Raw genomic sequence first — 25,168 nt, forward strand, 5'->3', positions numbered from 1 at the left:
ATCGATGAAAACTGAAACCGATGAAAACTGAGGCAAACTTTTCCATAGGAATCAATGTAAATCCAATTAATCCGTTCTAGGCACTCCAAAAAACATACCAAAAACACATTTATTTGGTCAATATAGTGTTTAATGCTGAAAGCAGTAACAAACAATAACACTAGGACCAGCTTCACAGCCAGTGGACCAATGTCGCACCAGAAAGCTGTCCAGAGAGGTCTGTTTCTGACGCCTCTTTAAGATTTGTCTGAAATGGGGCAAGACATTGTCATTAAACAAGTTGCAGACACGGCCTGCAACAGCTTTGTCCGGGTGATTTTTCTCCACAAACTCCTGCACCTTACTGCAAATCGATGAAAACCGAGGCAAATTTTTCACTGAAAAAATCGATGAAAACCGAAACCGATGAAAACCGAAGGCAATGAAAACCGAGGTTCCACTGTTTTTGAACAGGCCTGGTGCACGTCTTTGGCTAGATCTGTGGGTTAAAGTGACCTATCGGAGTTCCTTTTGTTCCCAAGGCGAGGCTCGAAGGAGATCGGGATGGGGGGGGGGTGTAGTTGGGCTGCCGTGGACATCCTCCTGTAGGGAGCAATCCTAAAAGGGTTTACTCAGAAGTAAGTGCATTTTGTTCAGTGAGGCTTCCCCCCCAAGAGAGCGTTCTTTGGATGGCTCTGTCATTCCCCGTTTTCCTTACCATGCTTGCTTGAGCAGCAAAGAGCCATTGTAGGGACGCAGAGCATTGAAGATGTCCAACTTAGAAAAAATTGGAAAGAGAAAAATTTCTGGATTGACCAGCTTTCATCTTTTTCCGCTGAGCTCCAACGTTACTGACATTTGTAAAAAGTTGTCGCTTCACATCTTGAGTTCCTGGTTCTTGAACACCAGTTGGCTTATCGAACAAGCTTGTGGTACCACTTATTATGATATCCATATCTATTTAGATTTCTGTCCTGCCCCCGCCCTTTTGGACACGGGGCAGTTTCCAACATAATATATAGAAACTTAACAATTATAAATATCTGCTTTATAGGAAACTTATTTAAAATCCGTGCATACATATACTAAAACAAGATGATGAAGTGTCAATTATATTGAGTCCCCATAAATCTTAATGAACGGGCAGACCAAACAACCCTGTTATCTCATAAGTGGGGGGGGGGGCAGGTTGGGGGGACTGAAAAGGGGCGCCAAGAGATGGTAACCATTGTTCCCTCAACTGTATGCCTGGTGGAGCAGCTCTGTCTTGCAGGCCCTGTGGAACAGCAGTGGTGTAGTGGTTAAGAGCAGGTAAACTCTAATCTGGAGGAACCAGGTTTGATTCCCCGCTCTGCTGCTTGAGCTATGGAGGCTTATCTGGGGAATTCAAATTAGCCTGTGCACTCCAACACACACCAGCTGGGTGACCTTGGGCTAGTCACAGCTCTACGGCGCTCTCTCAGCCTCATCCACCTCCCAGGGTGTTTGTTGTGGGGAGAGGAAGGGAAAGGACATTGTAAGCCCCCTTGAGTCTCCTTGCAGGAGAGAAAGGGGTGGTGGTATAAATCCAGACTCTTCTTCTTCTTCTTCTCTTCTGTGGAACTGCATTAAATCCTGTAGACCCCTAGTCTCATTAGACAGAGTGTTCTACCAATTCAGGGCCCAGGCTGAGAAGGCCCTGGTTGAGGCCAGCCGGATTTCCTTCGGACCAGGGACCATGAACAGGTTCTCACTATATGACTGAAGTGTCCAGTGAGGGACATAAGGGGGTTACTGGGTATTTGTGATGTCATTGCAGGCAGTGGTCCATTAAGACTGCATTGAGCCTGTTCTCTTGGTTGGCTGGTCTCTTCATTTTGTGCTGAGGAAATTATTCTTATCCCTTTTCTTTTGGGAGTGAGGAATGGGGGTGCCCACTGTGTGTAAAGCACCAATCCCACCTGATGATTTAGTTTCCTTTTGGGAGGAGAGCAGCCACCCTGAATCTTGGATTTGCACCTAGTACTTTCACACTCTCTTTTTGAACTGTTACCATCCGGCAGACGATACAGGTCTATAAAAACTAGGACAAAGAGGCATAGAGACAGCTTCTACTCTAGAGCTGTGGCTATGCTAAACTCCGTGGCTTCGTGTTGATGTGTTTGGGGCTGTGTAGGGATGGGTGGAGGAAAGGGAAAGTGAGGATGGGGTATGAGTCTGAAATTGTGTGCATCGAGGAATGCTGCTGTAAATTTCGTTGTGCGTGCACAATGACAATAAAATGCTTATGCTTAGTAGGAAACTGACCATCCCCTGTGTAGTTGTCGAAAGCCACAAAACCAGGTGTTGTAATGCAGTGAAATAGCAGAGTAAATAACAGAGCAGAGGTGCAAGTAAGTTGTTTTGTGGAATTTTACTGGATAACAAAATGAAGTTATGCTAAATATAGGAACAGCGAACTCTATCTATGCAAGTTCTCATTCTGAGTGTCTGTGCAGTCTATATGTGGCTGCGCCTCTCCTCTTTTTCTGGAAGAAGATAGGAGAGATCTTTCCCAAAGATCATGTGATTCTAGTCATGTGACTTCAGCAGTTAACTCTTTCTTAACCGAATGAAACAGGCACTTGGAAAATCCTGACGCCAGGTCACCCGCAGACAAGGGCGGCGTCCTCTATGTACTTGTTCTCTCTAGCTTTATACGGAAATACAGCTTTGTAAAATTAGCCTTTGCTCCTCCCAGGACCTGTGAAGGACTAAAAATGTCCCAGAAGGGATGAATTGGTGGTGAGATAATCAGAGAGTTAGTTAAAGGGAAGAAGACATCAGGCCACTTAAACATTTTAGGCATAGGTGTTAAACTGGCAGCCCTCCAGATGTTATGGACTACAGTTCCCATCCCCTGCCAGCAGGGGATGATGGGAACTATAGTCCATAACATCTGGAGGGGCGCGAGTTTGACACCTGTGTTTTCGAGGGGCCCCTTCCGCACATGCAGAGTTCACAATTGTTTGAAAGTGGATTTTGCTATTCTGCACAGTGAAATCCAGCTTCAGAGTGCATTGAAAGTGGATTGAAAGTGCATTATTCTGCATGTGCAGAAGGGACCTTGGAGCGTTAAGATTTCAGTGGGCAGTATTTCCAAATATCCTTCAGCCACACACAGGCATTTTATCCTGCCCTTTTCCAGGGTAGCATAGATGAGTTTCTCTTTTTCGTGTGCCCTGGTCCTTCAGGGTTCTCTGCACCAGGGGTAACTAAAGAGAAAAATCAGACAAGCGACCAGGTCTGAGGCAGGCGCTGCAGGGTTTAGAGACCTTTGGAGAGGGTAGTTTGTGTATTGGGTTTTGGCACTTCCCACCCTTCGATGGCTTTACTTTTTACGCACTGTTTCTCAACCGCTGGGGTTCTGCACTGCTTTTATATCAATTCCCAAGACAAATGAAAGATGATTCCCGACTTTTGTTTTCGTTTGCTTTATCAGATGAGGGAATGCCAACAAATAATTACTTAAAAAAGCAGCCCCACAAGCAAGTTGCCGTTTCTGAATTTCAGACCCTCAAAAATAAGCCATCAGGATTGATAAAGCTTTTATTATAAAGGTCTCCTGCATCTTTTTGACATGTTTTGGAGGAAAGCCCCCCCTTCCGAGCCGTGGTGTTGATCACTCCAGTTAACGCCTGTTCCATCCTTTACAATACGCTGCTTTAATATGTATCAGGAGCAATCCGATGGCCAGTACTGAGTGATGGGTGTCCTGCTCTGTCTCTTCCCCCTGGAGAACCGAGGGAAATGGCATTTGGACTGTGAAGGTGCCGTGGGCTGAGACCGCCCTCTGCTTTGTTAAAACTTCTAGAGATGCTCGGGAAGTCCCTGGATGTTTAGTGGTGGAGCCTAGGGAGAGCTGGGCTTAAGGAGGTGAATGAACCTCAGTGCTGTGGAATACCCCCTCCCGCAACCCCCGCCCCCCCAGTAATCCATTTCCTTCTGGGGAACTGATGTCATACGAACATAAGAAAGAGCCTGCTGGATAAGATCAGAGTCCATCCAGTCCAGCACTCTGCTACTCGCAGTGGCCTTTGGGAGCTCACATGCAGGATGTGAAAGCAATGGCCTGCTGCTACTGCTGCTGCTCCAGAGCACCTGGTCTGCAGTCTCAGATCAAGAAGGATCCAGATTGGTAGCCAGAGATCGACTTTTCCTCCATAAATCTGTCCAAGCCCCTTTTAAACCTATCCAGGTTAGTGGCCATCACCACCTCCTGTGGCAGCCTATTCCAAACACCGATCATGCGCTGCGTGAAGAAACGTTTCCTTTTATTAGTCCTAATTCTCCCCCCCCCCAGCGTTTTTAATGGGTGCCCCCTGGTTCTAGTATTGTGAGAAAGAGAGAAAAATTTCTCTCTGCTGATGTTTTCTACCCCATGCATGATTTTATAAACTTCATGTCTACAGTCTGTTGAAATTCTGGGGATCTCCAGCCCACACCTGGAGGCTGGCAACCCCACTGCCCAAGGAGAGGGCCAGGCAGGTCTAATGTAATCTCACAGGTAGTCCTCTCTGTAACAGTGCATTGGAGGTGAAGGAGAGGGGAGGGGATCTCTGTCTGGGATAGGGGGGTGGGTGAATGGGTGGGTGGGAGAGGAAAAGGCTTGAGTCAGGAAGGGGTGGGGCCGGCTTCTTCAAGGGGAAGCCATTATGACCTGAGGGGTTTTTGCACAGAGCAGATCCCTGGTGCTTTTGGAGGGGGGAAAATGGCATGGCTTGGCTGCAGATTGAAGAAATACTGATTATGTGAGCAGAGATGTGGAGGGGAGGGGGCTGTGGGGGAGGGGGAGGGGGAGGGGGAGGGGAAGCAAAGGGGGAGGGGTGGACTGGTGGGTGCTTGGATCTGTTTTGGAGGAGGCTGTAGCTGCTCTGGAGTAAGGCCTTGGGTTTGGGGGGGCAGAGATGTGTGGGGGAGAATGAGGCAGGAGTCAGTCTGGTAGGCCTGGTGCTATATGCCCTTATGGGAAGCCCCCTTTCCTTTTGCTGCGTTTTAATTATGCATACACATGAATGAAATGAAGGTTTGGTCTATAGTTTGTGTGTATTAATATAGGCAGCTGACTTGCTTCAGGGGAGGGTGGAATGACGGAAAGGAAAGTTTTGGGGAGCTCCTTCATGGGGCAGAGTTTTGCCCTGTGTGGCCCAGAAGGTGCGTTTGCTTTTTAAAGGGCAAAGTCTGGTGCGACAGGAATGAGAGTTAGTAATGGAAACCTGCCTGCTTGTTCCAACACACATCCCCTCCTCTTCTCCTAACATTGTTGCTTGCTCTCCATTGTATTGGAAATTAATTCCCCAGGAGGAGGCTAGGCGGGCCCCAGCCAGAGCCCTTAGGCCGGACGAGGGAGGAGGTGTGTGTTTCATCACTGTTCCTGAAGCCAGGGCAGTGAACAATCAATCTTTGCAAGGGCTGGAGGGCAGAGATAGGTCTGGCTTTAGATTTCTCTGCAGGTGAAGTTCTGGGCTGATCAGCCCATTCTGCTTTTGAACTCCAGGTTGCTAAGCAGAATTTTAAAAAAACTTGTATCATCAGCCTGTACCAGTTATCATTCTTCATCCTTTGATCACTCTCCTTCTGCCTTTTGAGATAAAAATTCAGCATGTGAGGAGGACTGGGCGGGGGTGGGGGGGTGGGGATGTGTTTGTTATGGCTGAAGACAGACTGAAGCTTGTTTGTTCCTGCGTGCTCCCCCCTTCTGCCCGCCCCCGCCTCCCCAGGTCGTGCTGTACCGAAGCCCATTGTCACTTGGGATTCCGAGGATTCTCAAGAGGAGTTCCCAGCCCCTTGGGAGGTTATGTTGGGAGCCACAGAGACAGCCGAGCAAGACTCCCTGTTGCAGCGCAAGTCGGCACGGCGCTGTGTCAAGCAGAGGCCCTCCTACGACATATTTGAATCCTCTGACTCGGACGCAGAACCGGTATCCGGCTCGGCCACCCATCGCAGGAAATCTTCGCGGGACTCAGGTGAGTTGCGAGCTTTGAGACTATTTTGCATGTGCCTCTTCTGCAGTGGATTTTTTTTTGCGAGTCCCGCATGCAGGTGAGCCCATACTCAACTTTCCTACATCTGTGCTGGGACGCTGGAACCGGTTATGCCTTCTTCAGTATGCAACCTGTGACAAATTGCACCCATTGTGTGGCCACTGGTTTAGGCTGCGGATTTGGGGGGGGGGGGTTGCCTTTGAGTCACAGCTGACTTACAGCTCTCCTGTAGCGTTGCCCCAATAAAATACTTTTGGAGGTGTATTGGCATTACAGGCCTCCAAGCCATGCACCTGGTATTCCTTGGAAGTCACCCATCCGAATGCTTGCCAGGATCAGCCAATTGTAACTGACCTGCGGTAACCCAGCAAGTTTCCAGGGCAGAGTGCGGATTTGAACCTTGTCCTCTTCTGACACCTTAACCCGAGCAGCAGTGGCGTAGTGGTTAAGAGCAGGTGCTTTCTAATCTGGAGGAACCGGGTTTGATTCCCCGCTCTGCTGCCTGAGCTGTGGAGGCGTCTCTGGGGAATTCAGATTAGCCTGTGCACTCCCACACATGCCAGCTGGGTGACCTTGGGCTAGTCACAGTTCTTCAGAGCTCTCTCAGCCCCACCCACCTCACAAGGTGTTCATTGTAAGGGAGGAAGGGCAAGGAGATTGTCAGTCCCTTTGAGTCTCCTTACAGGAGAGAAAGGGGGGATATAAATCCAACTCTTCATCTTCTTCCACTAGGCTGGCTCTTTTCCTTTGGGATATAGAGCAATGTAAGTTACAAAGTAATATAAAATCATCAATCACAGAGCTCTCACTTTAAAATTCTTCCCAGTGGTTTAGACAACATTAAAATCCTATTAAGGATACAGAATCACACTTGGGACACGTTACTCAATGAAATGCAGAAAATAACAATGAAGAAAAAATCTGTGAAATTTTTCTACTGGGATTAATTGGAGGTGATATCCCGAATCAGTGTAGACTGCTTTTCATGTACACGTATACATTGTATGCCCAGAAGCGGAGAGAAGAAAAAGTACCAACCAAGGAAGATTGGGTACAGAAGGGCACAGAGTATTCAGAAATAGCAAAACTAACAATTTTAATGACAGACAGTAACAGAGAGAGATTTGTGGAAAAATGGAAACCTTTTACAGAAGAAGAGAAATCGTCCTGGGATTTGAGACTTAAAAGAGAAAAGCAGACAGTTAGAGATGATGCGTAGGTGTCAAACTCACGGCCCTCCAGATGTTATGGACTACAGTTCCCATCATCCCCTGCCAGCATGGTCCTGGCAGGGGATGATGGGAACTGTAGTCTATAACATCTGGAAGGCCGCGAGTTTGACACCTCTGATTTATAGAGTATAACTGATAAGATGTTTTATTTTAATTAGATGCATGAACCTAGAGTGGGTTAAAATTCAATACTGAGACAGTTGGGAGTCATTATTTGGATATTTTCTTACTTTTCTTTACGTTGGTTTTTTCTTTTCTTTTTTTGATATTTTATGATTATGCTTTGTACTGGTGTGGTGAGGTGTGAAAGTGTTTATGTTTATTGTTATTTCTTTTTGTGTTTCTTTATGTTGAGAGTGTATGTTTGTGTATGTATGTATACGTATGTATATATGTGTGTGTACATGTGTATCCAAGTGTATGTATGCATAAGTGTGTGTGTGTGTATAAAGGATACAGAATCATACTGAATGGAAGATTATTCTGAATAGTTCCCTTCTTTAAAATACTTCCTTGGCTGTGATCTTAATGGCTGCCAGTGTGAGCAGAGCCTCCATATGATACAAATGAGTCAGTGTTTGATAGCAGAAAGCTTGGTTTATCAAAGTCAGAGTAAAACTGTATCATAACTAAAATCCTGGAAAGAAATTGAGACCTCAGTTCTGCATACAGAGGGCTATCTAATACATAATGTGAAAGACCTTCCACAGTTCTTTCTCAGATATAGAGATGCTGTTCCAGTGGTTTTTGAAAATAGCGTCCGGCTAGATACTCCATCAGCATAGCTTGGAAGCATAGTGATGTTAGTTCCTTTCTGATATTGTATTGCGAAAAACCACCAAGTAAGAAGCTCCAGTGTCATCTTATTTGATTATTCCACACGACGGAGAGAACTTAAACTGCGTGATTATGTTTTTATCCATTAAGGCGTCACCCCTAATGACCCAGTCATGCACATCAGAGTTATTTGCTGACCTGTGCATTAAATCATCTGGAATGATATAATTGAGCAGAATGTTATTGAAAAAGTCGGTGCAGGTCTTGGCATTAGCTAACAGTATCTGGTAACTTTGGTAAATAAGCGAGTCCGTGTTTGCTGCTCTCTTTCTCTTCCATGATTTCCGAATGGCCAAAATCGGTCCAAATTCTGCCCTCAGGAGGCCCTTGGTGGTGTCAGGATACGTCTGAGGAAAAGGTTCTGAATGGTTTCCAGTGTAAGAAGTGTTTGCTCATTCCATCCTAAGATCTTGAAATATAGAGCAGATAATCTGTGCCATGAGACAAAAACCTTCTCACACGTCCTTTGGCGTCAGAGGATTGGGAAAGAAATGCTTGAGGGTTTTTTTTAATTTTTAAAAGAAATGTTTGTTGAATTGTCTTTCTTTCCTCCATTTTTCAGATTTGCTTCCCATGGACTCTGAGGAACAGAGTAGGCCCCGCAGAACGCCTCTCCAGCCAGTGGTGCAGCTGAAAGCCCGGAAGAGGCCAGAGAAGGTGAGGCTACAGGAAGGGAGGGGCTGGTTCTTATCCTAGAGCAGTGGTGGCGAACCTTTGGCACTCCAGATGTTATGGACTACAATTCCCATCAGCCCCTGCCATTATGGCCAATTGGCCATACTGGCAAGGGCTGATGGGAATTGTAGTCCATAACATCTGGAGTGCCAAAGGTTCACCACCACGGTCCTAGAGGAACACCCCAGCCTGGTGTGTTGGTTAAGTGGGGGAGAATTGGGTTTGATTCCTCACTCTTGCACATGCAACCTGCCGGGTTACCTTGAGCCAATCACAGTTCTCTCAGAGGTCTCCCAGCCCCACCTACCTCACAAGGTGTCTGTTGTGGGAAGAGAAAGAGAAGGAATTTGTAATCTCATTGAGACTCCTGAGAAAAGGGAGGTATAAAAAACAACTCTTCTTCATTGAGTGGATTCTATGCAGACACTATCTGGGAGAGAAAAGGATCCAGCCCTGGAACCTGGGTCTTTAAAAAGGTTCAAGCATAATGCTGGCAGGGGCTAATGGGAATTGTACTCCACAGGGGCTAATGGGAATTGTACTCCAGAGTTGGATACCCATGAGCTTGTACTTTGTCTTTAAACAAAGGTTATGACTTATTTTCCACCAGAGTCTGGGCAGAACTCCACAGGGAGGTTTTCTTAAAGGGTTTCTGAATGCCTTGATGTGTTTCTAGGCTGTTTGGACTTTATTTGGCTCTTGAAGTCTATTCTAAAATGTTCATCCTGACCCTCTTTCATAGGAGCACAAACCAAAAAAAGGGGGGGGGCAACTTAACCATATAAAACTAGAATTAAGTATCTAAAAGTTCAAGAAATTGTTTAAGGGGCCACTAAATATAAAACTGCTGAATCTCAAAAACACATATGTATTTATTACAGTTAAACTCTACACTCGCAAAAGGCCCATAATAGCCTGCCGTATGCACACAATATCACAATTCCAATACATTGAAGGATCCTATAAGACACTTTTTTGACCCTTAAAAACGGACACGTTTCAGCCAACTGGCCTTCCACAATGGTCAAATGTAATACAATGTTTAGCTACTAGACTACAAATTGCAATTGTAACAGTTTACCATGACTGAGACCAATTTATAAATAAAATTTTTAAAAAGGGAAAAGAATTACAGCTGACCAGCACTGTATATTAGATCTGTAGATTTGTGGCGAACCAGATGTTATGGACTATACTTCATTGATGTTATGGACTACAATTCCCATCAGCCCCTGCCAGCATGGCCAATTGGCCATGCTGGCAGGGGCTGATTGGAATTGTAGTCCATAACATCTGGAGTGCCAAAGGTTCGCCACCACTGCTTTAGATATTTGGGACAGGGAAGACTTCAGAGCGTCTGGCTCAGTTCCAGGCAGTGAACTTCATGGCATTGTGGGTGATTTGAACCTGCATCACCACAGTCCATGTTGAGTATATGGTTATACCTGTTCTGATAAGCTTTCTTTGTTACTGTGGTCAGGGTGTTCTTTGTATGTAAGGCAGGAAAAGTATCATACAAGTTACTGTAGATGTAGAAATTAGGCAGAAATCCTGTTTCTTCGCCCAACAGACACTGAGGACATGCCCCTTCTGGGGGAAAATCCACACTTTGCATCTCCGGATTTTACCCTTTCTTTACAAGGATGTTTTGCAACAATTTGTTTCACCAGCACCCTTCTTTCATTTCCTTCCGTCAGGATGTTGCCTCTTCTGGCACGCTCCCATCAATCTCCAATGGCTGGAATGGGAAGCACAAGTCTACAGATGGCGTCCACCGGCTCAGGGTGGACTTCAAGGTAAGTGAAAAGTGTCTTCTTCCAAAACTGGCGGGCGACTGAAATGTTGCCGCTCCATACAATTGAGGAGTTGCGGACGAAAGCATTAGAATTGGCCAAGATGGGCAAGTTAACTGCGTTACTTAAAGAAAAGAATTTAACTTGGTTCATAGGCAATTGGAAACCCTTGATAGACTATCTAGACAAAACCAAACAAAATAAATTGATGACTATACTCTGTTCTACATAAAGATGTTAGTTCGGTCAGTTGAGGCACAGCGGTTGGGAAAATTGTATGCTTCTGTATTGGAATATAATCCCAAACAAGTGTATAAATTATCACTCATTTATAATTTATCATTCAAATTATCATAAATTATCATTCACGCTGCCTTTGTAAAAATGCTTCATTTTGTGCATTACTGAACATAGCATTTTGACACAAGAGTGTTTATGCCAAAGTGTATTTTTACTTTCAAATGGATGGGGGGAACCAGGACTAGGTAGGCACTAGGACCCAGGCAAAGCATTCTACAACAGAGGAGGTCCAGCATGCTTTTTTTCTGTGCAAAAAGACTATATCATCTACTAACATCTTTATGTGAAATAGAGTATAGTGGTTTTGAAGGTCTTAAGCACTGTTAAAACAAGATCCAATAGAGAAAAGTGAGATTTTTTCCATCAACAATGATGTTAAAGATTTAATTTTATTTTGATGTCTAATGGCCAAGCGCGGAGAGTTTATGGATAAAGGGGTTAACATTAACTGCCGAAGAAACTGGAAGTTTCTGAGAATTAGGTACTTTGTAATTTGGTAACTTTTGTTTTTGTGTGTTTTGAATTTTAGTTTTAAAAAATGCAAGTAAAAAATTGAATTAAGCTAAATGAAGTGTTCCTGCCATGCACCCTTTTGAAAACAAGCTACAAATACAATTCTTGTGAAATCTAACTCAACCCCCCCCCCTTGTAACTCATGTATTAACAGCGTGCTTCAACCTTTTCTCTCCCCCCACCTGCCCCCGTTTTTCAAATCAACCAGAATATTTTTGTTGACATTGATAGGTTTTATTTGGAATTTGCACCGTGCAGTTTGTTCCAGCTTTGGCGTGTTGTCAAAAGGTGGTGGTTGGGAATTGGGGTTGGGGGCGGCATGCAGGCAGCATAAGCAGGCGGTTTCCTAGCCCCTGTGTACTCTGCATAAAGAATCTGATTTTTGAAAACTGGGAAGGCTTCAGAGACCGTGGTGTTAACGTTGGCAGTGGGCATGTCTTGTCATCCGCCTTAGGGTCCTTGACTGATTACAAAGACACTGCAAAAACTAAATGAGAGACACAGTCTACTCCAGTGGTGGCGAACCTATGGCACAGGTGCCAGAGGTGGCACTCAGAGCCCTCTCTGTGGCCACGCTCAAACAGAGTGCCCCCCCACACCTGTAGGCTGGCCTGGTCCGCTAGGCTCGATTATTAGCAGTGTAGTTAACCCTGTTAAGCATTGTTAAACCCCACTGATTTTCATGCGAAGAACTAAAGCACAATCCTTTACCTGGAAGTAAGCTTGGTTGCTGGTAATGGGGGTTGCTTCAAAGCAAAGCCACCACTACCACCAAGTTTATTCCCGAGTAACGCATGCCTCGGCCCCAACCATTTTTTCGAAACTAAAACCTAAGTATTCAGGTTAAATTGCCGTGTTGGCACTTTGTGATAAATAAGTGGGTTTTGGGTTGCAATTTGGGCACTCGGTCTCGAAAAGGTTCGCCATCACTGGTCTACTCCCTCTCCTCTTCCTCAATCAGTCTTGCTCATAACTATCTCTTCTTTAGCGGGAAAGAAGCAGTTCAGAAAAGATTGTTTTCCCTTGAGATAATATTTGTGAATTGCCCTACCGTTGATTCACCTGTTCCTAGAGTGTGCAGCTTGGCTTTCTTGCATGAGTGACCTCAAGCTATTTGGTCTGTAAAATCCTTTTCCTTCTGACTGTGTCTGTGTCTGTGACACAACCGTGTCGGTTACGGGGGCCAAAGGGTATGTAGTCCTCTCTTTGGAATTGGGGGTTGGGCTAGATCACCTTTGGCAAGAGTCCCCAAATGGCAATGCGGTCTTTAAATCTGCTGAGAGTGCAGGACAAGGCATAGTTCTCTGCTTTCATGGAAAAACTACGAAATGAAATTCTGAATTCAATTTCTGAATCTTTTTTTGACCTGCGGTTGAGTGCCGAAATTAACCCCCTGAAGCCCGAGTGGACCTTGAGCTCAGCTGTAATGTCAATCAAGGCCCCCCACCCACCCACTGATTTTTATTTAATTCATTTGTACTCCACTTTTCTCCTCAGTGGGGACCCGAAACAGCTTACATAGCTCTCTGTTTTATCCTCACAACAATCCTGTGAGGTAGCTTAAGCCAAGTGTGTGTGTATGACTGGCTCAAAGTCTCCCAGGGGGATAGCATGGTGGAGTGGGGATTCAGACCTGGGTCCTCTAGCTCAGGGGCCTGCAACCTGCGGCTCTCCAGATGTTCATGGACTACAATTCCCATCAGTCCCAGCCAGCATGGCCAATTGGCCATGCTGGCAGGGGCTAATGGGATTTGTAGTCCATGAACATCTGGAGAGCTGCAGGTTGCAGGCCCCTGCTCTAGCTCATAGTCTGCATCACATTGGCTCTTTGGGGGCAAGGTCACAGGAAGCTCAAACATTGGCTACCAAGGCCAGCTGAAGGGGGTCAGTCGACCTGCTGCCCTTCGATCCCTTCCAGCTCAGTGCGTTTGGGTGCTGAGTCTGCCTTGACTGTAGCCCTTCCCACTTGGGTGTCTTGTAGGAGGACTGTGACCTGGAGAACGTCTGGCTGATGGGCGGCCTCAGCATCCTCACCTCGGTGCCGGTCACCACGCAGTTGGTGTGCCTCCTTTGTGCCAGCAAAGGTTTCCATCAGGTGCGTCTGAGGAATTAGGGGGGCAAGGTTGCATGGAATTGGGCACCTGGGTTCTGGTGGGCACCTGGCTGAACAGTGGGCTTGGGCTCCCCCTCTAGGGGGCTAGAATTGGGGTGACGGACGTAGAAGTCAAACAATCCAAGGGCAAAGTCTGCAACTTTTTACAGCTTAAAGAGACAAACCACGTCAAAATTCACTGCAAGAGATCAACAAAAGAAAGCCTATTTGCATAACTGGAAATGTAAAACTAAACATAGCTGAAGACCAGTGTATCGATTAACGATCCATCAAGTTTCTACACTGGCATAAAATGTGCATTTGGATTCCTGGCAACCCCTTTCCTCTCTTCCAGTTTTTTTTCTGCAAAGCATTGCTCAAGAAGCACTCTAGTCTCATTCTTTTTTTAAAAAAAAACCTTCCCCTGCCATTTTCTTCAAACACTGGTGATTCTCTCAGTCCCACCTGCCCCTCCAGCATACCGTAACAATTTCATTTTCTTTAACAGAGAGCCAAATTCGGCTCCGTACTGAGAGACTCTCGGCTCGCAGACCCCTGTCAACACAACCACTGCAGAGCACTGTGCTTCTGAGGGGGGCTTCTCTTGATTACTAGTCATCTGTTCATTGATCTGTGTGCATGTGTTCCTTTGCCGGACAGGCTATAACACTGTCGCCTGCTTCATGTACTCTGCAGCTCGTGTTCTGCCAGGTGTGTTGCGACCCTTTCCACACCTTCTGCCTAGAGGAAGACGAGCAGCCACTGCCCGAGCAGGAGGAAAGCTGGTGTTGCCGCCGCTGCAAATTCTGTCACGTCTGTGGCCGCAAAAACAAGGCATCCAAGGCAAGGGGGCTGTTACTCGGTGTGCGTCTTTTGCTTTGGGGGGCGTCAATTGGTGCTTCCACCACTGAGGCCATGCACATCCAGTGATTCCAGGAGTACGCTGATGCAGAAATGTTGATAAAATACAATATGATACAGCCAGAGCCATGACAGTGAATCAGAAAGAAGATAAAACAAATTGTAACTAATTAAATCTAAAAGTCTTTGATGCACCCTTCGGTAACACTCTGTACGAAACTAGTGTGTCAGTATCTCAGCTAAGGAAAATCAATCTGGTTCAGAGGAAGAAGAAAAAGAGGAAGAAGAGTTTGGATTTATATCCCCCCTTTCTCTCCTTTAAGGAGACTCAAAGGGGCTGACAATCTCCTTCCCCGCTCACAACAAACACCTTATGAGGTGGATGGGGCTGAGAGAGCTCCGAAAAGAGAGAGCCCCCCCCCCCCGCCCCCAAGCATGCACCTGGTGCAACGCGCACCCCCCCCACACACACCCCTGGTAGCTCCGCCTCCGGATCTGGGGTAGGGGGAGAGGAGGGGCGTTATCAGAATGTAATGCCATAAGAGTCCACCTTCCAAAGCTGCCACTTTCTCCAGGGGAGCAGTGCTTTGTCTCCTGGGCATCAGTTCCAATCCCAGAAGATCTCCTGGAAGTATAACAGGAACGGTAGATCTTGGAGATGGTGGGCATCAGGATCCTGCCAGTGTTCTGTTTTTGCCAAGAATGGGAGAGGGGGGAAGCAACCATCCCAGGGTTGTCTGCCTAAAATGGTAGCAGTGATGAGGCACAGAATGGGCAGGGGAGAGAAGTTTAGTACAGTAGTGAGGCGAAGCATTTTTTCCACAGGGGACAGACACAGGTCCTTTCTTCCAAGGGTCCTGAGACTCCAGTTTGATTAAGCAGGTGCTCCTCCTAATGCCCAAAGGCATGTCCTGCTCTTTGTGTACCAGTCCCATCCGTGCACAGCTGTGCTGTCTTCTCCTTCCCTCTCAGTGCGTTCCTTTCTCTGAACACCCGTGCTTGTTTTAATTTCTTTGTGTCCCTCTCCTCTCATTGCAGCAATTGCTGGAATGTGAGCGCTGCAGGAACTGCTACCACCTGGCTTGTCTGGGACCCAACTACCCCACGAAACCTTTCCGTAAGAGGAAGGGCTGGGTAAGTGTCGACAAAAAGCAGGAACGGGGGTGGGTGGGGGGTTTTACCCTGGAAGAGAAGAAGATGGTTTTTGGATTTATATCCCCCCTTTCTCTCCTATAAGGAGACTCAAAGGGGCTTATAATCTCCTTTCCCTCCCCCCCCCCACCACTTCCACAACAAACACCCTGTGAGGTGAGTGGGGCTGAGATAGCTCCGAAGAGCTGTGACTCGCCCAAGGTCACCCACCTGGCATGTGTCGGAGTGCACAGGCTAAACTAGTTCCCCAGATAAGCCTCCACAGCTGAAGTGGCAGAGCGGGGAATCAAACCCAGTTCTCCAGATTAGAGTGCACCTGCTCTTAACCACTACATCACTGCTGGTGTCCCTGGACTTGGAACTCCTTATGAGGAGCTCCATGGACTCGGCCGCCCCCTTTGTCCAGCTGCTAACCTGTCTCCCTCCCTCCCTCCCTCCCTCCCTCTTGCTGTTCCAGATCTGTTCGGCATGCATCCGCTGCAAGAGCTGCGGAACCGCTCCTGGGAAGAACTGGGACACCGAGTGGTCTAGCGATTACAGCTTGTGCTCCGCCTGCTCAGTGCTGTACGATAAAGGTGAGGATGGCGAGAGTCCGAACTTTAAGAACATTTTTGGTTGCGGAGATAAAACTGTACAGGGAGGAAGACCCATTCCTCGGACACCATTGGTTGTCCATTTTGGCTAGATACACTGAATGTTCGCCCGTCATTGGAAGAGAAAGGGTTACACTCACTCTGTTTCTCTGCCCACCCAGGTAATTACTGCCCTATCTGCTTGCACTGTTACGAGGACAACGACTACGAGAGCAAGATGATGCAGTGTGCGAAGTGTGACCATTGGGTGCATGCCAAGTGCGAGGGCCTGTCAGGTGTGTTCCACGGCCAGTACAAGATAGTCATGATGCTTTTTGCACTGCTAACTGTGATCTACCTGCATGCATTCTGGGGAAGGGAGATGATTCTTGGGGAGGAGATTCCGGCATGGGTAAGAGAGGAGGATGTAAACCATAGGTGTCAAACTCGCAGCCCTCCAGATGTTATGGACTACAGTTCCCATCATCCCCTGCCAGCATGATGATGGGAACTGTAGTCAGTTACTTCTGGAGGGCTGCGAGTTTGACACCTGTGATGCAAACGGTTGGGTCACGTCCTCAGCTCACGTGACCTTGAACATGTCGTTCTCCGGGCACTAAGCTGGGAGTCTGCATCCTGAGCCAAATGTATGAGGGGTGTAATTGTACCACTCTGTTCTTCATTAGTCAGACCTCACTTGGAATATTGTGTCCTGTTCTGGGCACCACAATTCAAGAAGGATTTTGACAAACTGGAACGGGTCCAGAGGAGGGCAACCAAAGTGGTAAAAGGTCTGGAATCCATGCCCTACGAAGAGAGGCTTAGGGAGCTGGGAATGTTTAGTCTGGAGAAGCGAAGGTTAAGGGGGGACATGATAGCCATGTTTAGATATTTGAAGAGATGTCATGTTGGTGAGGGAGCAAGCTTGTTTTCTGCTGCTCCAGAGACTGGGACCAGGAGTAATGGGTTCAAGGTGAAGGCAAAGAAATTCCACCTAAACATTAGGAAAAACTTCCGGACAGTAAGTGCTGTTTGACAGTGGTGTACGCTGCCACAGAGTGTGATAGAGTCTCCTTCTTTGGAGGTTTCGAAACGGGTACTGGATGGCCATCTGTCAAGGGTGCTTTGATTTTGTACTCCTGCTTGGTAGGGAGTTGGACTTGGTGGCCCTTGGGGTCTCTTCCAACTCTGTGCTTCTGTGTTTCTAAACGTGGCTCAACGTGGAACCAAATATGACTCTTTCCGAAACCCAAGGAAATGAACTGTGTTTGAGAGGGAAATGGGATGCTGCTCTCCAGATGTTCATGGACTACAGTTCTCATCAGCCCCTGCCAGCATGGCCAGTAGTCCATGAACATTTGGAGAACCGCAGGTTACAGACCCCTGTGCTAGAAGAACCAGGATACAAAAGCTATGGCAGGCACATATTACTGGGACTACTCAGAGATGCTTTCCAGAAAGGGAAGTGATGGAGGAAAATAGCTGCAAGGAATCCAAGTGTGAGCCATGCTCAACTTTATAGCCTGTGTGCTATAAAACCCTTGTGCAAGTTGCTGCTTTGTATAACTATGATTTCTTGTGTGCCCACTCTCTAGTGGGAAACTCCCACCAACCTGTGTTTGGGCTGCAGAAAGTTGAAGGACTTATTAAATTATCAGTTGCGAGTTGTATATTTTCGTCAAAGGGCTGTCATCGTGCTTGCTCTGAATCGATCACACGCTCCGAACTTTAGCGCCTTTTGGCTTTTGAATGGCCCAAGGCAGCAGACCTCTGCACCTAGCAGCATCAGCTGAGTTTATCAACGCTGCCTTGTAGTGCAGTCAGCTCGAGAAGTGCGCACGCCGGTCTTGTCAGTCTTTGGGCTTACCCCCAGGGGTCTCCGTTCTCCTCCCCAGACGAAGGCTACGAGATCCTGTCCAGCTTGCCCGAGAGCGTCGTCTACTCCTGCCGCCCTTGCTGTGGCAGCGACAAGACCAAGTGGCGGGAGGTCCTCAGCTCAGAGCTGCGGAAGGGCCTTCGGCAGGTGCTGCAGGGCCTGCTGAGCTCCAGGTTCGCCGCTCCTCTGCTGCAGTGTGCCCAGGTATGCAACAGCCCAGGCTCCAAGGTCACCCGACAGTCAATTCTGCTACTGTGTTTTAAACAATTGTTAATGTTTTTTATGTTTATGTTTTATCATTGTATATTGTGTGTTGCCTTTTTGGCCTTATTGTTCACCGCTCAGAGTCCTTCGGGGGTTGGGCAGTATAGGAAAATTAAGAATAAGAATAAGAAGAAGGGACCTGGGACAGTACTTGCAACAACTTAACATTGATAAAATCACTGTCTGCCAAATGCAGAAAGCAGCTCTTCTCAGCTCTGCAAACATTTTACGCTGATACGTCTTCCTAAGTTCCAGGGCGGAACTCAAAGCAGATAGAAGGCCAACACCAACCAGTGATCTGGCGGTTGTGATACAATGTGTTTGTTGTTCTTGTCAATGATGATGATGATGATGATGATGATGATGATGATGATGATGATGATGATGATGATGATGATGATGATAATAATAATAATAAACTTACACGATACGAGGATTCGAGGATTTAAGGATTGAACTACAAAGACTCTGGCACAAACCAGTAAAGGTGGTCCCAGTGGTGATCGGCACACTGGGTGCAGTGCCTAAAGATCTTGAACGGCACTTAAAAACAATTGGCACTGACAAAATCACCATATGTCAGCTGCAAAAGGCCACCCTACTCGGCTCTGCACGCATTATTCGTCGATACATCACACAGTCCTAGATGCTTGGGAAGTGACCGACGTGTGATGTAATACAAAATCCAGCATATTGATCTTGCTTGCTGTGTGTAACTGTTTTGTATCAATAATAATAATAATAATAATAATAATAATAATAATAATAATAATAATAATAGGGCGCCATCCCAAAAACTAGGGCAGCACTTGAAACATCTTCGAATTGACAAAATTAACATCTGTCAAATTCAGAAGGCAGCCTTGCTGGGATCCGCATGAATACTACGCCAATACATTACAACTTCCTAGGTCTCTGGGTGAGGCTCGAATTGTAATGAAGGCCAACAACCAGCTAAAGATCTGGCAGCTGTGAAATCGATGATGATGATGATGATGATGATGATGATGATGATGATGATGATGATGATGATGATGATGATGATGATGATGATGATGATGATGATGATGATGATGATGATGGAAAAAGAACACGAGAAGGTCACTAGATACCATGATTTGAAAATCAAGCTTCGGCGTCTATGGCACAAACCAGCTGAGGTTGTCCCAGTGGTAATCGGTGCCATTCCGAAAACACTAGGGCAGCACTTGAAACATCTTTGAATTAACAACATTAACATCTGTCAAATTCAGAGGGCAGCCCTGCTGGGATTCACACAGATACTACGCCGATACATTACAACTTCCTAGGCCTCTGGGTGAGGCTCGAATTGTAATAAAAGGCCAACAACCAGCTAAAGATCTGGCAGCTGCGAAATCTACCATAATAATAATTCTCACTGGTAACTCCCAGTTTCACAAGGGAGGCTTGTGGTCTGCTCAGCTTGTGACCCATTAAACTGAACATAACATGCCCATAACCAGTGCACAGTGGCCTGACTGGGTGCCTTAGGCAATCACAAGAACCACAGATGTACCCATCACGTGCGAATATTTTGGCAGCCAGCCAGGAGAAACTAGAGGTTTTTTAGCCCCCAGTGGACTATCAGCAGAAGAGCAGCATCCTGCTTGGTAGGTCTCTAGACTGGGTGGAAATGTAGAAAGTCAGGTTCAGCACCAATAAAGGGACCGTGATATGTTCTGATCCAGTTATTGGTTCTGTCCATCTCCTGACTTGAATGGTGAACATCCACAGCTAGTGAATGTCAAGTATCTTCCTCAGCTGAGCAGATAGAAACTTATCCCCTTCCCAGCCATTGCTTTTCCCTCCCCCCCCCCTTGAACTCTGTCACTAACCAGGCTGTCTGAACCAAAGGGGGTTGCCTGTCCTTTGAGCAGTCTGCAAGATTGTAATTATATTCCTTGGTGAAGGAATTTTATCGTCCTGAGTGCAGTCAAGTGGTTCAAAGTGTGTTGGGAGAGCCCTCGTCTGGGAGTTTGAGCCAATGCCAGGTCCTCACCCAGCCCCTGACCTCTTCCTGCCCTGTGTGTGTTGATCTTGGAGGAAGCTTGACCAATGTATCCTTTCCTGGTCAGTGCTTCACAGAGAGACCATGCGCTCCTTCAGCCCAGTTCCTCCATGTGTTAGCATGAGTGCAATCTCCATTGTCCAGGCTTATGCTAACCTGGGATCCTTTTCCCACCCCCTAATTTTGCAAGCCTCCATCCAGGGAACTCTCTCTCAAATCCTTACCCAGCTACTATGAAATGGCTGTAAATGTTTTCACATGAAGGTCGCTTGGCAAGATTTCCGGCCTCAGAAGGGCCCTGTGGGACGATAGCATTGTGGGAGTCACTTTCAACCACGCAAGCCTCTTTTGTGTTTATTGGCGTAAGGAGGTTCATCAGGAAGACACGGTTGGCTTGTAGAATAGATGTATTTATTGTTTAAGTGATGCATTGCCCCACTGACAACACCCGGTTCCTTTACCCACTTTCTTTCGCTTGTCCCAGTGTTGCCCCGACGACGGCGTGAAGGTTCACCTGCGGCCCTGCGACTTGCGCACGGTCGGCAAGCTCTTTGACCAGGGTCACTACTCATCTGTGGTGAGTGCTGGGGGCGGAGCTTGTGGCCCGGAGCCGCGGGAAGGGGAGTTGGGCCCGCAACCGCCTTGGCTGAGCTGCTTTCTCTCTTTGCAGCACAGCTTCAATGAGGACATGGTGGGCGTCCTGTTGGGGCACGTGGAGGAGGGCCAAGCCGGCCTTAACGCAAAGGCATTCTACGTTGAGGTACTCTGCACAGTTTTGGGTAGGGAACTTGGGGGGTTGCTGGCCTGGGTGGGGAAATATGGGGTTTGGTCGTTGTGGGCTTTCCAGGCCGTGTGGCCGTGGTCTGGTAGATCTTGTTCCTAACGTTTCGCCTGCATCTGTGGCTGGCATCTTCTCTCTGTGATACACCTCTGAAGATGCCAGCCGCAGATGCAGGTGAAACGTTAGGAACAAGATCTACCAGACCACGGCCACACAGCCTGGAAAGCCCACAACAACTAGTTGAGTCTGGCTGTGAAAGCCTTTGGCAATACAAATATGGGGTTTGCTTGTATGTTTAGTGCGCTTCGGTTTAGCCTATCTCAAAGTTGTATATAGTGTCTCTGAATTAACCATCTGGATGCGTCTCACCCTCCTCCTTGTCTCTTCAGCTGATGGGAAAGTTCTTTGGCTGGTTTGATGCTCAGGATCCGAAGCACTGGACGCGCAACAGCAGCCTCCCCAAGTGAGTTTTCCGTAACCGAGGTCAGAGGTGTCCTGAGCAGACTGGCACCCTGAAATACGCAGTTTGGGGCTGTCCAGATGTCTTGTGGGTCCATTTGCGCTACAGCGCTGGCCTGTAACTCAGCCTGTGGTAACGGTGGTTGCACAGTTCCAAATCTCTCTACTGCAGGGGGAGCAGTTATGGAGAAAAGATTTTAAAAAACCACAAAAGCAGTTTTCATAAGTTTCAGCTGCTAGAAGGAATTAGGTGGGTGGGTGAAAGAAGCTGCCGAGCCCCCCCCCCCCCCCCACACACACACACACAAACACTGCTTGTCATCCACTTTTAGACTTCTCCCATTTACAAAGCAGTTTTAATCTCTGATGATAACCTCAGGAGAAAAGGGGATGGGGGAATCTTAGAATGCTGACCTCAGGGTGCACGCATAAAGGAAATAATTTACTTTCAGACGCCAAATCAGGGACTTCTTTCATGCTCCAGGGCAAACTTTTTAAAATTGAAGGGCCAAACCCTGTCAAAACTCAGGGCAAAAGATCAACAAAGAGCCAGTACTAGAAAGCCTTTGCGTAACTTGAAATAGGTAAATTACCATTACTGATCATTCATATGGTGATCAATAGCGTGTAAAGTTTCAATAGCTTCCAGCGCTGCAAACACTGGTTGTTGCAAGTGCTTTATTAGAATGTGGCACGTGGTTTGCCCTCGGATTAGATAAAGTTTCCCCTTCAGCCGTGTCCGACCCTGGGATACCACTGCAAGCAGTGATTTTATAGGCAAGCCGCTTTTGTGTGTGAGTGGCAGCGCAAGCACTGAACCACTATGCCACGCGGCTCTCTCGCCCTCAGATTACAGGCAACCATTCCCCCCTGTGAGCCCCATCAAAAACATTTCCTGCCGTTCTCCGTGCGTACCGGTTATTGTAGCATTCCCCCTACCCTTCCAAATAGAACTGAGCTTTGAAGATTCATTTCCTGTTTAAAAGAGCCTCGTTTGGTTCTACGCCGAGCCCCATTCAGCTTTGGAGCCAAAGGCTCCGGCCTCTGCTTCAACCCACTGACGTGCTCCGGTTTCCTCCAACAGCGGCATGCTTCCCAATGCAGTCCTGCCTCCCTCTTCCGACCACATCTATGCTCAGTGGAGGCAGCCTGAGGAGCTCCACTCCGGTGCCAACAGTCACCTGTCGCCGACGGACCCAGAGAAGACAGGTGAGACCCTCAGCAGCAGTGGCGTAGGAGGTTAAGAGCTCATTTATCTAATCTGGAGGAACAGGGTTTGATTCCCCGCTTTGCCGCTTGAGCTGTGGAGGCTTATCTGGGGAATTCAGATTAGCCTGTGCACTCCCACACACGCCAGCTGGGTGACCTTGGGCTAGTCACAGCTTCTCGGAGCTCTCTCAGCCCCACCCACCTCACAGGGTGTTTGTTGTGAGGGGGGAAGGGCAAGGAGATTGTAAGCCCCTTTGAGTCTCCTGCAGGAGAGAAAGGGGGGGATATAAATCCAAACTCTTCTTCTTCAAGTGGAAGAATCTGTCCTCTCTTCTTTTATATGCGACTTTCACATCTGGAAGAAGCAGCTTGCCCAGGAAAGCTTCAGCGGCTGGAGTTCCTACTCACAGTGGTCGGGACACGTTGCCTCCTCTCTGTCATTTCTGGTTCTCGCCACCTGTGAGGTTTTGTCCTCCTATCTGGAAGATGCTCTTCCAGCCAGGCACAATCTGGTAGCTTCTCTTCAGCTTCTGACCCTTTCCCCCTTCTCTCCCTGTAGCCGGGAAGGACGCAGAGCATTCCTTACCACAGCAGGAGCTGGCTGATCCAGAAGACAAGCGGCAGTGTGCCCTGTGCCTCCAGTATGGGGACGCCCCTTCCAAGGTAAGCCTGTGCATGTGTGGCTTTGCGAGTTTCCTGTTTGACCAATCTCTCCTGGAGGCTGGGAGGGGACAGCATTGTCCACATCAGGGAAGTATTTATATGCATGGGGGAGGGAGGTGGAAGTAGGGGTTGGGAACCAGGCAATGCCTTATCAGGGGGGAAATGGTGCCTGGGGATAACACAATATTCGGGTGCCCCCACACACACCTCACACTCGGGGGCAGGGCTTGTGGGCAGGGGCAGCTCAGATGGGCACCACAACTGCAGGCCAGCTTGCTGCCGCGGCGCCCATCCAAGCCACTCACACCCCTGAGCTGCCCACACCCCCAGCCTCTCTGCAGGCCACCTCCTGTCCTCCCCAGCTCCTGGGGAGGGCAGAAGCCGGCTGGCAGGGGAGGCTGGGGGACAGGGTGCCGCAGCGGGTGGCCCAGGAGCCAGCCTGCTGCTGCAGCACCCATCTGAGCCACCCCTGAGTCCTGCCCCCGAGTACCTGTGGACGGAAGGAGGTGGCTCAGATGGGTGCTGTCCAGGGAGGGAAGGAGGCCGGCTCTGTCTTTAGGCACCTCCCCTGCACTGACCCATCTGAGTCTGGTCGGCACTGGGGATGGGGGTGATTTTGCACACGCCCCCTGCTGTTGCACCTGGGATCATTTGACACACACACACACACCCCTCTCTGGGCAGTATGCCCCTGGAACCAGGTGACTATGTTCTTGGATGTGAGAAAGGTAACTAGCTAGGTTGCTGAGCAGGGTCAGGAAGCCAAGCCCGGGCATTTGCCCACATCCAGGAGAGACCTTATGCCTGTCACCTTCCTCTCCATCTAACACACACTGCCTCCAAACTCTAGGATGCAGGCAGGCTGCTGTACATCGGCCAGAACGAGTGGACCCACGTCAACTGTGCCATCTGGTCAGCTGAAGTCTTTGAGGAGAACGACGGTTCCTTGAAGAACGTGCACGCTGCTGTGGCACGGGGCCGGCAAATGGTGAGTAGAACAGAGCGACACCAGGCACTCCTCGAGTGGCCAGATGGCCCGGAGGCTGGAGCTGGTGCAGCATGCTGCAGCTAGGCTTCTGGCTGGTACTTCTGGTCGGACGCACATCATGCTGGTCCTCGAGGAACTATACTGGCTCCCAGTTCACTTCCGGGCCCAGTTCATGGTGTTAATGTTAACATCCAAAGCCCTAAACTGCTTGGGCTCTGTCTACCTAAAGGAACCCCTGTGCTTGTATGTATGTACCTGAGGTCACAGGGTGGCTGTCCTTGTGGTACCTTCCCCTGCCAAGATATGGGAGTCATCAGGTGGGCTTTCTCTGTGATTGCTCCCAGTCTTTCGAATAACCTCTCCAAGCACCTGGCCTTTGTGGGCATAGGCACCTGGCGAAGACTTCCCAATGTGGTGTTGTGTTTAAGAGCAGGTGGATTCTAATCTGGAGAACCCAGTTTGATTCCCCACTCCTCCACCTGAGTGAACCAGATGTGTTTTCGCACCCCTACATTCCTGCTGGGTGACCTTGGACTAGTCACAAGGTGTCTGTTGTGGGGAGAGGAAGGGAAAGGAGCTTGTAAGCCACCTTGAGTCTCCTTACATGAGAGAAAGCTGGGATATAAATCCAAACTCTTCTTCTCTTCATGCAGGCATTTGATCAGTCTCTTTGGATACCCCCTGTATGATGCTTCCGGTTGCGGGGGTGAGGGTTAGACTTGGGATTTTAACTTCTGTATGTTGCTTTTAGGAAATTACTTTATGTATGGGCGCGTTTTAATGTTGTAGTCACCTAGAGATCTTGCAAATAGGCGGGTGTAGGGTTAGGGTTAGGGTCAGCAGATAAAATGCCTGCTATTTCAAGGGAGGTCCCTGGCTTCCTTCCTGGCG

General features: G+C 48.0%; 1 protein-coding gene across 3 annotated transcripts in view; it reads left to right on the forward strand.

Moving 5' to 3' along the window:
- KMT2B (lysine methyltransferase 2B) overlaps positions 1-25,168 on the forward strand; it is a 74,458-nt gene that overhangs the window by 31,734 nt on the left and 17,556 nt on the right. For all 3 annotated transcript variants that reach the window (XM_048500451.1, XM_048500452.1, XM_048500453.1), the window contains exons 8-22: positions 5,718-5,963; positions 8,613-8,707; positions 10,423-10,521; positions 13,313-13,426; positions 14,120-14,266; positions 15,323-15,418; positions 15,894-16,011; positions 16,191-16,304; positions 17,904-18,088; positions 20,662-20,754; positions 20,848-20,937; positions 21,348-21,421; positions 22,502-22,626; positions 23,186-23,289; positions 24,140-24,277. In XM_048500451.1, coding sequence (XP_048356408.1) covers positions 5,718-5,963; positions 8,613-8,707; positions 10,423-10,521; positions 13,313-13,426; positions 14,120-14,266; positions 15,323-15,418; positions 15,894-16,011; positions 16,191-16,304; positions 17,904-18,088; positions 20,662-20,754; positions 20,848-20,937; positions 21,348-21,421; positions 22,502-22,626; positions 23,186-23,289; positions 24,140-24,277 — 1,838 coding nt within the window. The remainder of the gene's footprint in view (positions 1-5,717; positions 5,964-8,612; positions 8,708-10,422; positions 10,522-13,312; positions 13,427-14,119; positions 14,267-15,322; positions 15,419-15,893; positions 16,012-16,190; positions 16,305-17,903; positions 18,089-20,661; positions 20,755-20,847; positions 20,938-21,347; positions 21,422-22,501; positions 22,627-23,185; positions 23,290-24,139; positions 24,278-25,168) is intronic.

The sequence above is a fragment of the Sphaerodactylus townsendi genome, linkage group LG06 (assembly GCF_021028975.2).
Source record: "Sphaerodactylus townsendi isolate TG3544 linkage group LG06, MPM_Stown_v2.3, whole genome shotgun sequence".
NCBI classification, from domain to species: Eukaryota; Metazoa; Chordata; class Lepidosauria; order Squamata; family Sphaerodactylidae; genus Sphaerodactylus; species Sphaerodactylus townsendi.